Source organism: Canis lupus, chromosome 17 (assembly GCF_048164855.1).
Source record: "Canis lupus baileyi chromosome 17, mCanLup2.hap1, whole genome shotgun sequence".
NCBI classification, from domain to species: domain Eukaryota; kingdom Metazoa; phylum Chordata; class Mammalia; order Carnivora; family Canidae; genus Canis; species Canis lupus.
In genome coordinates this window covers 22,048,262-22,066,731 of record NC_132854.1, presented here as the reverse complement: position 1 = coordinate 22,066,731, position 18,470 = coordinate 22,048,262, and the positions used below count along the sequence as shown (strand labels likewise).

General features: G+C 42.2%; 1 protein-coding gene and 1 long non-coding RNA gene across 8 annotated transcripts in view; one reads left to right on the top strand and one right to left on the bottom strand.

Annotated features, from left to right (window-relative positions):
- Positions 1 to 8,070, bottom strand: part of LOC140607958 (uncharacterized) — a 121,148-nt gene extending 113,078 nt beyond the window's left edge. For 4 of the 5 annotated variants that reach the window (XR_012009879.1, XR_012009880.1, XR_012009883.1 and 1 more), the window contains exons 1-2: positions 7,940 to 8,070; positions 7,276 to 7,453 (exon numbers count right to left, since the gene is read on the bottom strand). This is a non-coding gene — a long non-coding RNA (uncharacterized lncRNA). Of the gene's footprint in view, positions 1 to 7,275; positions 7,454 to 7,691 lie in introns of all 5 variants that reach the window. The other variant, XR_012009882.1, reaches the window with a different exon arrangement.
- On the top strand, positions 7,588 to 16,060 carry SLITRK5 (SLIT and NTRK like family member 5). 3 transcript variants are annotated; one of them, XM_072782633.1, is made up of 2 exons: positions 7,588 to 8,653; positions 11,824 to 16,060. In XM_072782633.1, the coding sequence occupies exon 2, from the start codon at positions 11,832 to 11,834 to the stop codon at positions 14,706 to 14,708; it is 2,877 nt and encodes a 958-aa protein (XP_072638734.1). In that variant the 5' UTR covers positions 7,588 to 8,653; positions 11,824 to 11,831; the 3' UTR covers positions 14,709 to 16,060. The 3 variants fall into 3 exon arrangements, with proteins under 3 accessions (XP_072638734.1, XP_072638735.1, XP_072638736.1); XM_072782634.1 differs by lacking the exon at positions 7,588 to 8,653 and adding an exon at positions 9,034 to 9,253; XM_072782635.1 differs by lacking the exon at positions 7,588 to 8,653 and adding an exon at positions 9,394 to 10,000.
- The last annotated feature ends 2,410 nt before the right edge of the window (positions 16,061 to 18,470 follow it).

The window sequence follows — 18,470 nt, the reverse complement described above, 5'->3', positions numbered from 1 at the left end:
TTGGGACAAGTCAACTTAAGCTTCCCTTTCTCTAATGAATGGATTATTTCTAAATGCTACTATAAGAATACTATAATGAAAAACTTTTAAATATAAAAATACCTACAAATAAATTTCAGTATTTACATATGAGCAAGAGACTGTATAGTCATTGATCAAAGTCTGTCTTCATAGTAGTCACTACCCATATAATATTGCAATTAAGGACACAGATTGATTGTACAATGAAATGCACCTCTTACACTGGTGATTCAAATCCAAATTGGTTATTTGTTCATTGGGATATGTAACAATTAAAATTACAGCATACATTGTAATATGTCATATGACAATAACTACGAGTCTAGTGTCACTATAAGAGCATCATTAGATTGACAGAATGTTTTGGAATCACAGGACAAAAATACATCATGGAATATTAAACAAAAATAGCCACCATATATCTATTTAACACAAAAGGTACACCATTCACAAGTTAGCATGCTATTATTAATATTTATTTAAATGAAAATAACTTTACATTTTAGGATAAAGTGAATAACTTAAAGTCTACAACTTGGATAAAATTATATTTTTCTTCCAAGGACATTTTTATACTTACCATTGGATTAAATAGGGTGGTTATCATAAGGTCCTTTGTAGAGAAGTACAGTAACTTTTATGTATATATAAAATATATATATATATATATATATATATATATATATATCAGATATATATATGATCTACCCAGAAAGTTGTCTTCGTAAATGCAAGTGTAAAGTTGCCGCAAAGCAAGAGTCAAGAATGGAGTTGAAATCTCTTGAGAGCCACTGCAGTGCTCTGGATCAGGTGGCTTCCTCTGAATTTTGGACTTAAGCTCTTAAGCAATTCATGCCTCTTTTGAAACTATATTGATTTTGGCCACAGAAGTATAATGACGGAAATATAGGTCAATTTTATTATTAATATTTTAGATAAATTGATTGAAAACAAACAAAATTTAATCTCAAAAATTGCAGATTTGTAACTGGGACTGGTTACCAAGCTATCACATCTCTGTTTCAAATGTATAAATATGACTTTATTTAAACGGAGACTTAATCAAATCTACATGGAAATTAGAGGCCATATGTGTATTCTATACATTCATTAATTACAGTTTCTTGTTCCAAAAGCTGCCAACTCTACTTGTACAAGACACCACTGAACCTCAAAATAGAGCTGTTGTATTCAAATGGTGTAATGTAAGAGTTTAAGTGCAATTTTGTTACTGACAGACTTCTCTGCACAAAAAGCCTATTCTAGATAGTTCCTTGAAGCAAAATACCCATTTAGGACTTTCTTTTCCAGTTCTACTAACATTCTGCTGTATGATCTGAAGAAAAGCACCTTAGAGAGTACTTCATCATACATAAAATGGCACTTATCTTCTAATAAAATTCTATCGATATAAAATCATCTACCTTGCCTTCTTTATAGTGCTGTAATAAGGATGTAATAAGAAATTTTGAAATGCCTGTAAAATGCCTTGAAATCTTTAAAAGAATGGCAGAGGTCTTGAACTGAATGCAATTTAAAAGAATTGAACAGAGACCCTCAACAGAATGTAAATCAGGCCCCTAGCCAAATGTGAATCATAATTGTCCTTATTTATTGAGGATGTAATAATCACCATCATTACTTATGAGTGCAGCTGTTCATACTGACTGACTTTCAAAGTATCCCAGAAATTGCAAAAGACACACAGTTTCAGCCTTCTAGGGATTTACACTCTAGATCTGCACTACCCAATATGGTAACCACTAGCTACAGAAAGTGTAAATAAGTTAAAATTTTAAAATTAAAATTGTATATCCTGTGTTACGCCAGCCACATTGCCATCGCTCAGTAGCCATACGTGGCCAATGGCTATTATATTAGACAATGCAGATAGGGGTTATTTCATCATCACAAGGAGTTCTATTGGAAAGCATTCCTACAGAGGCATGGCAAATATATGCTACAAGAAATACTATTCAAGTACACAAGGTAAGCAATAGTATTTCTACATATTATATTCCGTTTATTTTGACTGGAGAATGAAGGTGACTGGTCAGAAAGTAAAAATGTTCCTGAAATCCTCCAACTACCCTGTTATGAGCCAACGAATTATTTTGTCTCAGACATAATATGGTTTAAGACAATATATTTACCAAATAAATATTTGTTGAGTAAAAGAAATTGAAAATGGACATGAATTTCTTATGTATAGTGGGTTTTTTTGGAGCTCATTTTTCCACTCTTTGAGGGGAAGCAAACTCCAATTCTTTGCTCAACAAGGAATGATAGTCTAGTCCAGAAGAAAACAGCAACTTTAATCAGGAAATAGAAACTGTCCTAGGCATGTGCTAGATAATGGAAGAGAATGTTCAGATAAGCAAGTCTTCCAAGTTGGTTAAGCAAAGGAGATGTTTTTTTGGTGAAGAAAGGATTTACAGTGAATTCTCTAAAACAATAGCTGGAAGAAAAGGGAAAAGCCAATTAGATGAGTGGGCAGTACAAACCAAAGTTTTGGAGTTGGAAGAAGCTGATTCATTTTGAGGGGATAGAGAGACTTTGGAAGTTTCCTCGTGCATGAAAGATCCCAGCTGATAAAAGTTGAAAAAATATTGTTACTTTAGACATTCTCCTATAAGCAATGGTTCTTCTGAAAATTCTGTGATAAAACTATGTTTTAGGATGGTTAATTATTTTCACTTGTGAGCCCAGAAAGGATGCAGAAAATATAGACACATAAAGCCTGTTTGGATTTGTTTAAAAATGACTAGAGATATGTGAGAAACAAGAACCAATAAATCTTAAGAGACAAATCCCAGCTCTAATAGAAAGATACATAGAAAAGCTAATCTAGCTATATAGTAAAAGTGCTTCTTTTCCAGTGGAATATGCATATTTTAAAGTGAGTATAAGCCAGATGGCAGCAGCCTTTGTTCTAACAGGGCCTGATGATAGTTTGTATACTTAAAATATGCCACAATTACACACTCACTCATCTTTCTGCCGATAGCAGTAAAGATCTGCTGCTGACAACTTCAAGTATAATCACTTATCTTCTCTAGAAAATCATTTTGATCTTTCCCTTCAACTCACCACGGTATTAAATAAAAGTAATGTTGCCAGTACACAGCATGGTTCTGCACAGTGAAGGAAATGGAAGCTAGATCTTATTAATTACTATTTTAATAGTTAATATTGGCTGCTGGAATTGAATGTCACATGTTAAAGCTATGAAGAGAAGTCACTTTAACTAATTACTTTAGTCATATATTTAGAAACATAGTGTCTTCATGGATAGCAACATGTCATAGAAAAAAATGGTTCTGAGAACTATGGGACAGAGATTAACCTGGTAAAGTAATATTCCATTTTTCATCACTTCCCATATCATTCTTCCAAATACAAATTTCCCCTGACTTACAACAAAGTTATGTCCCGATAAACCCATTGTAAGTTGAAAATGCGTTTAATACACCTAACCTAGCAAACGTCATTGCTTAGCCCAGCCTACATTAAATGTGCTCACAACACATAAATAGCCTACAGCTGGGCAAAATCATCTAACACAAAGCCTATTTTATAAAAAATGTTGAATAATATATGTAATTTATTGAAGACTATACTAAAAGTGAAAATGGTTATATGTGTTCAGAATGATTAGAAGTGTATGGGTTGTTGATGCTTATGATCACATGGCTGACTGGAAGCTGAGGCTTGCTCCTCACCGACTAGCATCGCAAAAAAAGTATCATACTACATTTTACTGTCCCAGGAAAGGATCAAAATTCAAAATTCCAAGTAGTTTCTACGAAATGTGTATTGCTTTAATACCATGGTATGGTTGAAAATTCTAAGGCAAACCATTATAAATTGGGGACTATCTGTAATACCCTTATCTTTCAAGTACCTATTTTTTAAATTTTTAATGGAAATGTGCATATAAATTGAAATTTTCAAATAATAAAAAATGGAATGTAAGGTGAAAAATCTTCATTCTACTCAAGACTCCCCAGTCTTCTCCCAAAAGGCAAATGTCATTACTGAATTTGTGTATCCCTCCAGAAAAATTCTCTCCTCCCCCACAACAGTGTATACAGATGATGCTATACACACTATTAATAATGACAGAACCATATGCTTATATACACTGTTATTAAATTCAGAAGAGTATTCCAAGGTATAGATAGAGATGTACCACTTTTCATTTACACATGTGGGCTGTTCTTAGCTTTACAAATGTAAGCATGTGTTACAATGAACATCTTCTTACATATTGTTTTGTACATTTTATTTTGGTACTATAGGCTACTTTCTGAAAAGATAATTGTCAAAAAAATGCATCTTAAATTTAGGAAGAGAATTCCAATTGGTCCTTCAAAAAGAGTGTTTTAATACATAATCGGTCAAAAGATTATCAGAGTGTATTTACAAGGAACTGAATGAGGCAAGGAAGAAAATTGTCTACTTTATGCACATCTTTCTCTTACATCACTGACAGCAAATCTCTAAGATTGTAAGTAACAAACTAGGTGAATAAATAATGTTGGTGAAATTAATCAGTTGACCTAGCCCTTTTGGGTTCGATAGACATCACTGTATGATAATTTTGATTGTTGTAATTTTTAATGTACCAAACCCATAAAAAAGTTTTACTATTGTTATTTAACTTATCAATTACATAGAGAAATGATCATAAATGGTGACTCGTGTTTTTCCCACCAGGAGAAACTTTTCTGATTTTAGGGATATGTGTTATATATAATTTAAATTTGAAAGACATAAAAATATAATCTATATCTGAAAAATGTGTTTACCAAATAGGGTTGTATAGACTTTTTAGCTACTACTAACACAAAAGTAATCTGTTAGAGCTAATTTTGGAGGAGTGTGGAATTATATTTATATTTATAGCTAATTTTGGAGGAGCCTGGAATTATATTTATATTTAGCATTATGTTTTATAATCTTACCAGTTAAGCTAACAAAAAGAAATGCAAGCTCTACTTACTTTAGATTTCAATAATGTTGATTAGTAATTACAAAATCTCATTATGATTACCAAGAATAATCTCTTTTAGGTTATTTCATAAGGGAATATATTCTTGAGTAGGCATTTTAATATTCTAAGGAAACAATACACAAATGTAATATGATGAGATATTTTAAGAGATGCATTTAGTATAAGAAATCTTCCAAATAGTCCATAAAACACTAAAATGACAATTCCGATATGAATTCACAAAAATATATGGTCAATTTCAGGTGATAAGTTATGCTCACTGTGGATTGAATTTAAATTTTAATAGGGAAGTATCAGATTATGTCAATAATTTGCATAAATTATTGTCACATATATTACCATATATGAACCGTACTTATGATGATAGTAGATCATGGGCTAATTATGATATGTACAAATATATTCACAAACATTTAAACAAAGATTCCCAACTTTTCACATCCAACCAACTCAATCAAATAATGTTTAATTAAGTATAACGCCCTTAATTCTGGAGATCTATTTGACCAATCGTTTCATTTTCTAGTTCCCAAAGTGTTTATGTAATCCTGTGCATTCATTTGAGTATTGTATAAAAGCAAGTATACATATCATATGACTGTATTTTTTAGTATGGACTGAAACATAGATATGCTTGTTCTTGTAGCTAAAAGTCTTGGCTTAGATTTGACCACTGTTACATGATTCATTTATTCTTTTCTAGGATATAGTCAATATTTAAAGCAAATAGGAGGCCAAAGACTGACAAACAAGGATTTTCCTTATTTCTATGATGTTTTTCCTCCTGAGTTCTTCTGTTTGGTCTTTGCATGTCACAGGGTTTTCTCAAAATTCACTTTCCTGCCGAGCAGCTTATAGAGACACCTAGCGGTAAGCCGTAATGGTGGCTTCTCAGGCAATCCTTAAGATTGAGTCAACGATAGAAAGTTGTCATCAGGTATTCATTTGAGCCACAAGAAATAAATTAGACTATTTTTGTGTCTGTGTTTCTCACAAGACTGGCACCTAAAATAATTGCAAATATATTTAATACTTTTATCATGACAAAATTTATTTTTAATTAGGATAATAAATCTTTAAAATGAAAATAATACAAAATCAAAAATTAAACCAAATGCTGATAATTAAGTACAATTGTGATGATTTAAGAAAGTAATGAAGTAATGAACTAAAAATAGCTATTATATAGCTATTTTGAAAAGTCCAATAATTGATTAAACCACTTTATACCTTTTCAGAACTTCTATGGAATTTGTCCACATCGAAAATTATTTCTGTGATAGAATGCCAAAAGTTTCCAACTGTAAATAATATGTAATTTTAAGTTATCACATCTTAACACATTCATTTAAAATATAAAAGCAATATTATATTTTAAAAATAAATTTTCTAAAATATTTGTATCATGGTAGAAGATTATGGACTAAATAAAACAGACACTAACAAGACTTGAAGTTTAAGTTGCCTGTTTATTATATAAGGTACCTGCAGCAAGTGGCTGTCATTCCCCAGCCAAATGTTTCTAAATTTACAGGAAGTTCTTTTTTTTATAGGATCTTACTGTCATTATTCAATATTACAGATTACTTCTTTTCTCCCTCTCTTGTACATGCCCTGAATCGAAACAAAATAAAACTGTTTTCAAACAAAGTATGTATAGGTTACCTGATTTTAGTATATGTGCTGCCGAAGCAAGCACATGTATGGATTATCTGAAAAAAATATTTGCCAAACAGACTGAGAAGAAATTTCAAGAAACGTTGCAAACTTCAAAAGACTGGAATATTTACCACCTCTAGAGAACTTTTAATTTCAATACAGAGAGAGGATGTGGGAAGATATGTTTGTATAGTTTGTGTATATATATAAATATATATATATATATCAGAATCTTTATAAACCTATAATTAATCAAAACATTATAACCATAATAGTATCCTAGGTATTACCAAGGAGACAATATCAATTATGTTTAGAATGATTCCAAAACATAAATCATAATTAAATCATAAAATAAAGTAGATAAATATACTTAAGTGGCAAAACTACCCAGTTATCATAGAACAGGCACAGGTGCACTCAGCCTCCATTGGGCCACTTACTATGACTAACTTTTTTCCTATACCTGGGAAGGACTGCAGGGCTAATACCACAAACACTGGAAATGAATGAATGTAAAGACCCCCCCTCTGGGGAGGGAGGTGCCTGGTTTCATGGAAAGAGACAGGAATACTTACTGCAAAGATGACGCTAGTGGAGTTTAGCAGGTGACTCTTCAAGAAACTCCCTTCCTATGGATACTGCGTTTACTTAGGGGCTTCCAGCTTTTTAGTACATACCAAATGTATTCACATTCTCTCTGAAAAGTCGTTCGCATGCCCTTGCATCGCTCAGACATACCTATAAAACGCAATTCTTAAAAAAAAAAAAAAATTAGCTCCCCTGTTTGCAGCTAGGATGAACCACTCCCTCTTCCAGGGTCCTTTAGAGTGAGTACAGGAGACAGAAGCAGGGGCTGGAGGAAGGCAGGCGACCAGCCCAGGGCTGTTATCGTCTGTCCCCGACCACCAAGAAGCCTGGCACTGTCGGGGTTATTTCCACTCCTCCCTTTTTCCATCCAAGGATTGCACAGTCCCACGCTTGTGTTACGCACATGGTCCAAGACTCCTCTGCCTCCCACGAATGTGACATCCAAGGAGGGCTCCGATCGCGCCGCCCGAATCCAGGGACGCCTTCGCCCTCGGCTGCCATCTATCGGCCACCGAGCGGCCGCTTCGCCCCGGGCCCATCATGTCTGCTGCAGCTTGGCTCGCACCCGCGGCGCGACAATAAACAAGTGCACTGGACGGGGCCCTGTGCCCGAGCTGGAGCAGATGTCTCAGAGCCCCCGGTGATGCTTACCGTGTTGCCACATCTTCAGCGCCCGGGAGGGAAGACGCGATTCTCTCTGAGTGTTTTGGAGCCGCCAGGCTGCCGGGACACGCCACGGGCGTAGAACAACGCTGCTCCTGCCCCCCCCCCCCCGCCTCCCCCCCGCCCCAGGCCCCCTAAAGGATGTCGGAGATAGAGAGTTCCAAATAATGACGATCGTGCGCCGCATCTGGGGAAGGGATGAGAAAAACCCCTGCAAACACTGGGAGCGATGAAACCGCCAAGAGGATGCGGGAACCGTACAAATACTAATTAGGGGCCGCGGCGGCGGCGGCGGCGGCGGCGGACTCGGCGCGGGGACAGCGGCGGCGGGATCCCAGCGCGGTGGTCGCCGCTGCGCGGGGGGTGGAGGACGGCGCAGGAGCCGCAGCCGCCGCGGGGGTGGCCGAGGGGCCGGTGCCGCCTTCGCTCGCCCCCTCACTACCATGTACAGCGTGCGCTGCAAGAAGAAGGCGGGCGATGCATGCACACCCCCGCGCCCCGCTCCCTCTGGCTAGTCCCCGGGCGTGCGCCACTGACCAGGGGGGAATGTGGTGAAGACCGCGAGGAGGAAAGCCGAGGGGGGAGGGGAGGGGCGGCCAGCGCGAACCCAGGCCGAAGGGTGCGTGGAGCTGGAGGCTGCTGGAGGGGGCGGCGGCTGCTGCTGGCTTGGAGAGAAAGTTGCCCCTTATGCAGATGGCAACTGTAAGTACCCGCCTGGGGAGTGCGGCGGAGGGTGCCCGGGACCCTGCGATCGCGCGCTGGCGCGGGTGGGAACGAGTGTGCGAGCGAGCGTGAGTGTGAGCGGGTGCGATCGCTCGGCGGGGCTGACCGTCACGTTGGAGGGGCCGGCGGTGCCAGGCAGCCTTCACGTCCCCTCCTCGGCTCCGCGCCTCCCCCCTCCTCGGCTCCCTCCCCGCCCCGCCCGGCTCCGGCTCCGGCTCCGGCTCCCGGCCCCTGCCGCGAGGCGCCCTGACCGCCGGTCCTCCGCCGCCCCCTCCTCCTCCCTTCCCTACCGGCCGCTCGCGATCGCCCCCTCCCACCCCGCCCCCACCCCGCTGCCCGCTCCGACTACCGCCGAGAGCGCCGGGGAGAGCCGTTTGGGGAGCCCCAGGACCCGCGGTGCCCACCGCGGCGGCGGCCCCGGGCTGGCGGCGTCCGGGCGCCTCTGTCCTCCGGCCGCTCGGACCGCACCGCTCGCCGCCTTCCTGCCCTGCCTGGGCTCGGGAAACCCAGTGCACACCCCAAAGAGGTATTTTTTATAGGGGCGGCTAGGATGAGTGGGCCCTGGAGATGTGAGACGGGGTAAGTCGACCGTTTACTTTGCAAAAGAGGCTCGCGTGTGTGTGTGTGTGTGTGTGTGTGTGTGTGTGCGGCAGCAGGGTGGCTTTCTTTCCCTCTCCTCCCTCCCCTCCTTCCTTCCCTTTCTCTTCCTTGGCTTTGGGGCGGAGTGGGGGAGGGGAGCCTCGCGTCCTGGAACTCCGGGTGCTTCAGCCTGGGCCGCTGTGGGAGCAGCTGCGCCCGGAGCAGCGGGTCCGGCCTGGGTGCTGGGCTCCAGCCCGCGCAGCCCCACTCTGCCTAATGCGGGATGGGCAGGGCGATGGTCTAGGGTCCAAATTCTTTGGGGCAAACAAATACAGTTCCTCCGCCCCCGCCCTCCAAAAAATAATAATAATCATAATCTGAGATGTGATAATCTGACAATGTGCAACGCACCCACGAATTTACATCGGAGGTGCGTTTCCCAGTCCGAATGTCAGCCTTCCCCGGCTCATTCAACTTTATTTTCTCAAATTTTCGGGCTCCTTTGATGGCAAGGGGGAGGAGAAAGAGAATGGGGTTGAGAGGAAGCTCTTCGACCCCGGCTAACCAGAACTGAATTAAAGTTGTAAACCCTCCAGTTTAATACCGGCTGGACACAATTTGCAATGGGCTGTCAGAAAGGGTGGGAGGTGAATGGGGGCGGGGAAGCAGAGGGAAGGAGGGGGAGGGGACCCAGCCCCCGCCGAATGGATGTGCAGATTTGATCCAGTGGAGAACTGAAATTTCAAGGTAAACGTTTTGCTTTCCATAGGGGGTGTTTTTGCCGCTTTTAAGCCGGGAGGCGTTTGCGGTTGCGTCGGGAGGTCGGCGGTACTTGTGAGGTTTATACACTGTGATTCCGATTCGCCTCGACACGTCTGGGTGGCCACACGTGAAGGTTTCGCAGGCACACTTGCACATGTGCGTGCGGATGCAGGGGCTCTTAATAACGCGGGCCGGATTCAGCTAGGGGAGCAAGATCGAGGTCTCCAGGCTTGAACCCGTGACTCAGAAATGTCTTGGCTTTAGTTTTGGTTGCAATTCGACATCAGACTTCGGTGGTGGTGAGGCAAAGGCAAGGCTGACTGGAGAAAAGGCATGGGTTCCCAGAGCCCGGCGTCTCTATCAAATCCCCCCCCCCCCCACCAGCCCCGCCGCAACCAACCCAACACGCACTCACACACTCACACGCTCTCCATTTATGTCCTTTCCCTTTTGAGTACCGCTGTCGACCCGAAGTGGGAAGTGGAAGGAAGCCTTTAAGAGGACAAAAAAAGAAATCGAGAAAGAAAAGGGGGAGGGGGTCCGGTTGATTCCTCGAGGAGATGAAATTAGGATATTAAAGCACAGACCACTGTCACTTGTCTCCCTCCCTTCACCCTTTCTATTTTGCCTACTAATCAGTCCGGGTGCCCCCTCTCATAAAAGGAGGAGGAAGGGGGAGTGAAACATTGACTATTAAATGTAATAAACAACTCCAGAGATGATGGGGATGCTGGCGAGGTGGTAGTTCAGTCCAAATCTTGCTAATTCAGTAGGGTTAGTTTTGCATACCGTGGCACACAGACGCCGAGCGGGAGGTAAGGGAAGCGTTGGCGCTGGTCCTTGGTTTACTTTTAGCTGATTCCGGGTGAGCGGTAGGAACGTCCTCTTTAAACTCCAGGTATCGGGAGGTGTTCCGGGATTGCGGATGCCTTCGCCGAGTTCTTTGTAATCCACCGTGCAGAACTATTTCTGTGGCTTAAAGATGCGGTTGGGTAGCGTCGCTGACATGATCAATGAGGAGAAGTGGACGCAGGGCGCGCTCAGAGAAGCGCTGCTAAGTGGCTCCGTGCATGCAATTAGGACGCTGATGTGCTTTAAAGCGCGGTAGTGAAGTCCACCATCAAAGCGAACGGGCTCTCCTTGTTCTCCACACTCAAAGCTCCTGAAGACAATTGGTGATTTAAAAGCTTCTTCTGGGTCCTTTTGATGCATTATCTTACATCTTTTCTGCCTCTGGAAAGTGTTCTTTAGGTTCCCACCCTGGCATTTCCAGCATTGGTTTAAAATAGCCCAAGTATTGTGACTCCTTGCTTTTCTGTGAAAACGGGAGACCTTCACGGTGAACTGTTAACTGAGGAGGTTCTAAAAGGAAGGCAGAGGAGTTTGGTATAGGTGAGGTGGGGAACCTTGTAAAATGGTGCTTCTTTTCTCTTAAGTTAGAATCATGAAACTGAACTGACAGCCATTTTATGTATATTTATGGATTGGTTTTGAAAAGGGGGGGGGTAAGCAAGGAAAAACACTAAAATGGGATTTTTATCTAACCTGCCCTTATCTTGTAAAGGGCAGCATGTTCCTGTTGTATTCATTAGGAAATGAAATCAACCTTTAAATCAAAATGAATATGAGACATTAATAAAGTCTGAAGAATGTCGGTGTTCCACTGGAGTGGGGGGCTGTCATTCATATTCCCTCCTTCTGGATTTCAGAGAAATAGTATTAGGGAACAGAGAGACTTTCTTACCGATCCCTTAAATTTTTGTCATACTCTGTTGTTTCCTTTTTTTTTTTCCCTCTCTCCCTTGCAGGAGGTAAAATGCACACTTGCTGCCCCCCAGTAACTTTGGAACAGGACCTTCACAGAAAAATGCATAGCTGGATGCTGCAGACTCTAGCGTTTGCTCTAACATCTCTCGTCCTTTCGTGTGCAGAAACCATCGATTATTATGGGGAAATCTGTGACAATGCATGTCCTTGTGAGGAAAAGGATGGCATTTTAACTGTGAGCTGTGAAAACCGGGGGATCATCAGCCTCTCTGAAATTAGCCCTCCCCGGTTCCCAATCTACCACCTCTTGTTGTCTGGAAACCTTTTGAACCGCCTTTATCCCAATGAATTTGTCAATTACACTGGGGCTTCGATTTTGCATCTGGGTAGCAACGTTATCCAGGACATTGAGACTGGGGCTTTCCACGGGCTGCGGGGTTTAAGGAGATTGCATCTGAACAATAATAAGCTGGAACTTCTGCGCGATGATACCTTCCTTGGCCTGGAGAGCCTGGAGTACCTACAGGTCGATTACAATTACATCAGTGTCATTGAACCCAATGCTTTTGGGAAACTGCATTTATTGCAGGTGCTTATCCTCAATGACAATCTCTTGTCTAGTTTACCCAACAACCTTTTCCGTTTTGTGCCCTTAACGCACTTGGACCTGCGGGGGAACCGGCTGAAGCTTCTGCCCTATGTAGGGCTGTTGCAGCACATGGATAAAGTTGTGGAGTTACAGCTGGAAGAAAACCCCTGGAATTGCTCCTGTGAGCTGATCTCTCTCAAGGATTGGCTGGACAGCATCTCCTACTCGGCCCTGGTGGGGGATGTGGTTTGTGAGACCCCCTTCCGCTTACACGGCCGAGATTTGGACGAGGTGTCCAAGCAGGAACTTTGCCCAAGGAAACTTATTTCAGATTATGAGATGAGGCCACAGACGCCTTTGAGCACCACGGGGTATTTACACACTACCCCAGCCTCGGTGAATTCCGTGGCCACTTCTTCCTCTGCTGTTTACAAACCCCCCTTAAAGCCCCCTAAGGGGACCCGCCAACCCAACAAGCCCCGAGTGCGCCCCACCTCTCGGCAGCCCTCCAAGGATTTGGGCTACAGCAACTACGGCCCCAGCATCGCCTACCAGACCAAATCTCCGGTGCCTTTGGAGTGTCCCACCGCGTGCACTTGCAATCTACAAATCTCCGATCTGGGCCTCAACGTCAACTGCCAGGAGCGCAAAATCGAGAGCATCGCAGAGCTGCAGCCCAAGCCCTACAACCCCAAGAAAATGTATCTGACGGAGAATTACATTGCTGTTGTGCGCAGAAGCGACTTCCTGGAGGCCACGGGGCTGGACCTCCTACACCTGGGCAACAACCGCATCTCAATGATCCAGGACCGCGCCTTCGGGGATCTCACCAACCTGAGGCGCCTCTACCTGAATGGCAACAGGATTGAGAGGCTGAGCCCGGAGTTGTTCTACGGCCTGCAAAGCCTGCAGTATCTCTTCCTCCAGTACAATCTCATACGTGAGATTCAGTCTGGGACTTTCGATCCGGTCCCCAACCTCCAGCTGCTATTCCTGAATAACAACCTCCTGCAGACCATGCCCTCAGGCGTCTTCTCGGGCCTGACCCTTCTCAGGCTGAACCTAAGGAGTAACCACTTCACCTCCTTGCCCGTGAGTGGAGTTCTGGACCAGCTGAAATCCCTCATCCAAATCGACCTGCATGACAACCCCTGGGATTGTACCTGCGACGTGGTGGGCATGAAGCTGTGGGTCGAGCAGCTCAAAGTGGGCGTCTTGGTGGACGAGGTCATCTGCAAGGCGCCCAAGAAGTTTGCGGAGACGGACATGCGCTCCATTAAGTCGGAGCTGCTGTGTCCAGACTACTCCGACGTGGTGGTTTCCACGCCCACGCCCTCCTCCATCCAGGTCCCGGCGAGGACCAGCGCGGTGACCCCGGCCGTCCGGATGAACAGCACCGGGGCCCCCGCGGGCTTGGGCGCGGGCGGAGGTGCGTCGTCGGTGCCCTTGTCGGTGTTAATCCTCAGCCTGCTGCTGGTTTTCATCATGTCCGTCTTCGTGGCCGCCGGGCTCTTCGTGCTGGTGATGAAGCGCAGGAAGAAGAACCAGAGCGACCACACCAGCACCAACAATTCCGACGTGAGCTCCTTCAACATGCAGTACAGCGTGTACAGCGGCGGCGGCGGCGCGGGAGGGCACCCGCACGCGCACGTGCACCACCGCGGGCCCGCGCTGCCCAAGGTGAAGACGCCCGCGGGCCACGTGTACGAGTACATCCCCCATCCCCTGGGCCACATGTGCAAAAACCCCATCTACCGCTCCCGAGAGGGCAACTCCGTGGAGGATTACAAAGACCTGCACGAGCTCAAGGTCACCTACAGCAGCAACCACCACCTGCAGCAGCAGCCGCCGCCGCCGCCGCCGCCGCCGCAGCCACAGCCGCCGCCCCCGCCGCAGTTGCAGCTGCAGCCGGGGGAGGAGGAGAGGCGGGAAAGCCACCACTTGCGGAGTCCCGCCTACAGCGTCAGCACCATCGAGCCCCGGGAGGACCTACTGTCGCCGGTGCAGGACGCCGACCGCTTTTACAGGGGCATTTTAGAACCAGACAAACACTGCTCCACCACCCCCGCCGGCAACAGCCTCCCGGAATATCCCAAATTCCCGTGCAGCCCAGCTGCTTACACTTTCTCCCCCAACTATGACCTGAGACGCCCCCATCAGTATTTGCACCCGGGGGCAGGGGACAGCAGGCTGCGGGAACCGGTGCTCTACAGCCCCCCCAGTGCTGTCTTTGTAGAACCCAACCGGAACGAGTATCTGGAGTTAAAAGCAAAACTAAACGTTGAGCCGGACTACCTCGAAGTGCTGGAAAAACAGACCACATTTAGCCAGTTCTAAAAGCAGAGAAACTCCCTTGGAGCTTTTGCGTTTCAAACAAACAAGCAAGCAGACACACACGGTGAACACATTCGATTAATTGTGTTGTTGCAACGTTTAGGGTGAAGTGCCTTGGCACGAGATTCTCAGCTTCGGCAGAAGATACTGAAAGGGTGTGCAGTTTCCTTTAGATTTTTACACACGGGGCAAACATTTGTGTAAACTGGGCACATCGCTTTCTCTTCCTGCGTGTGGGGGAGGAGAGGAGAAGGGTTTACGGAGGGCAGTTTGCTGCGCAGGTGACTTGTTAAAAAAAGGTCGCAGTTATTTTTGTAGTGGTCGGAAGTGCTCTGAATGGTGGAAGATGGCAGCGCATAGATTCTACTCTTCTTCTTTTGTTCCCTTTCCCTCCCCTCCTCCCCCCCCCCTTTAAGCCATGGGTGGGTCTAGATGGCTTTGGTGGAGAGATTAGCACACCCCAACTTTACTAGAAAGTTTGTTCTCTCTCTTTCCCTCCCCGCCCAGCCTTCTCTCTTTCTCTGCCTCCCTTCTTCCTCTCATTACTTTTCCTTTCTTTTTAAAGGATGTGTTTGTATGCATTCTGGACATTTGAATTAAACACAAAAATATTGTGATCTGGAAAAGGATCACCATAGATGTGGACAAGTCATTAAAATAACAGAGCTATATGATCCATAATTGATTAGTCAAAATAACTTATTGATGAAATATACAAATATTTTATTGTAGCACCTATTTTTATATACACATTTAGCATTTCTCTTTCCTTCACTATTTAGCCTATGATTTTCACAGAGGTGTCTCACTGTATTAGGAGCCGCATTTCCAAAACCGAAGTGGTATCAGGAAAGCATTTTAAATCGTTAAAAATATGGAGAACTTAATGGGAAAATCATAAAGCCAATGCAACCCACCCAATTGGATCTGTAATTAATTTTTAAAAACCTGATTGTATCCCAATGTATAAAAGACAAAAAATAGGGCAATTAATTGGGTCATTTGAGTAAGAATCGTGTGCAAGTTTCTGGTTTATTAGAGAAGATTTAAAAGTATTTTTATTAGTCAACCAAAATGATGTATTGATTTGACTACTATTGTAGCCGATTTTTGATTGTTTAACCAAACCCAGTTGCATTTGTACAGATCCACATGTACTGGCACCTCAGAAGACCAAATGATGGACTGTACAAATCTCTATACAATGTCTTTATCCCTCTGGGCAGCAAGCAATGATGATAACCACAAACAGGATCTCTGTAAGATGGGGCTACTGTTGTTACAGTCTCATATGTATCCCAGCACATGTAATTTTTTAAATAGTTTCTGAATAAACACTTGATAACTATGTCAAATATGAGGGACTGAAGTAATGATTGCTTAAGGTACAGAAAAAAATAGCTATGTGTGATTGACTGAATCCTCATTATTAACAATTAGGACATAGTAGCTAACTCTTACTCTTGTTATAAAAAAAAATTCCCCTAATTATCAAATTTGAATATATATGTATATATATATATGTAAAATTTGCCTTTGCAAATTCAGGGAATTATGTTTTTCTAAATGTGGCATTTAATGTTTATTAATGAAATTTCAATTGTATACTTTCTTTCCTTACTCAAGTATCCCTCTAATATATGGACCGTGGTAAGTAATAGATTGCCTGTTCATTTTTCTCCCAATGTTATGTATTTTGTTATGTCAGTATTATTTATTCAGTCTACAATTCCCATGGTTTCCTAATCTTCCCATATTCCCATGGTTTTCCTGATTTTATTTTGTGTAAGACTACCTTCAATAATTATGATGGATACTTTACCTGAAGTTGATCTATATCCTAAATGTTCAAAAGTTAGTGGGTATAAGCTGTTCACCTCTGAGTAAGGTTTGCCAGTGAAATTAGGTTAGTTTTTAAGGGTAGGAAATGTTTGAATTAATCTGAAACTTAAAGAGCCATGTGCTTCATTGCTATTGGTGGATCTTCCCAAAATCTCACCTGAAATGTGTACAATATCAAGGGCTGTTCATGAGCTTTATGTTTAAAGAACACTTTCCATGGCATTCTGCCACAAAGAGGCAGCATTCACCCATGAGTAAATTGACAGTAACTGCTTGAATTCAGATTGAACAGGTGGTAACAGTTTCCCTGAGGAATTAAAAAAAAAAAATTAGTAATCATACATCGGTCAAGTGAAATAGACTAACCCCATTCTGTGCAACATTTTCCCTTCAAAAATTTTCTTTCAAAGTGCAAAGTAACAAGCTTAATAATGCCATGATATTATCATGAAAAGAAAAAAAAAGTATCTCTTACTCTTCATCTACCTCCTCCATATTAGATCCAGGATTAGAAAAGAAAAATAAGTAATAGCATTTGACTTCACAATTGGGGTTGTTATTAATTTTTCTTCACAATGGGAGTCATTTTTTCAATGTCAAAATCACTTCAAAATCACTTTCAACTTCAAAATCACTATTATATGTAGATACGACAGTATTGTATAAATTATAAAAATATTAATACAAAGTGGAATCTTCCATGTAACTAGGTTTCAGTTCTTAATCGATGCATAAAAAGTAAGAGATAAGAATTACATGAAACTAAAGATGTAGTTCTGAACAAAATACATAGCTTCCAAAGAAAGTCTGTTGATGGTTTTTTCAAAGATTAACAAAATAATGTTATTATTTCAAACCAGCACTATTGCACATAATTTTGTCACATACGCTTTCTTCGGGTAAGCTCATTTGTACTTCTCCTCTTCCTAAGGTGTCCAACTCTCTTTTTTAAATCTCAAAAATAACAATTGTCTGATTTATGAAGAGATGACTTATAATTTTTAAATTATATTTTTCCCAATTGTATTAAGAGGATAAAAGTAAACTTGTTCCTGCTCTAATAAACTTGAAAATTTTTAACATGTAGAGTTATAAAACTGTGTAGAATTAAAAAAAAATGAATTCTCTTTCTCCTTATACATGGTTTCCAGCCAATCCATTAACATATACAATAGAACATGAATTATGTGGTTTTGAATATTTGATTTTTGGGTTTTCAGGTTGTTCACTGAGGAAACAATTAAATCGGTTATATCAGTGGTATATGATTGGATTAAGGAACCCTGCAAATTCTCTCCGTAGAATTTTGGAGAACAATATGTAATGTTTCAGGCATCAATTAAAATTTGGATGCAGACTAAGCTTACTCTTTGTGCTTGTTCCATTTGCTATGTTGCATAATCTCATACAAATATATTTCCAGGTAGACATTATAAAATCTTATTTTTCTCTATATATGAATAGAGTGTAAATATTTAAATTATCTCAGAGAAAGTAAATATATTCTATGTAAATGTGATTATTGGTATGCTACTATTCAAAATTACCTACACCAAAACAATTGATTAAAGTTACATTTTAATCAACTTTAGCATAAATATACTCGGAACACATATCTTTCATTTAGGCAAAATTATCACCTTTCCACGTGTGAAATAAACTTTGGGTAAATGTTCTTTATACCCATGTCTGTCCCCCACCACTGTTATCCCACCTGCAAGAAGAAAGTCAAACTATGTACAATGAAAACATCCACACATCATGCGGAAAAGGTTAGGACTTAAGAACCTAAATCAAGATACCAGTTTCTTGCCCTATAGCATTAAATCCATTCTTATTACTAAGTTATGGTGTTAGCAAATTATTCAAATTAAATATGTATCATTTCTTTCCCTATTCTATTTTTCCTTTCTTCCTTTTTTC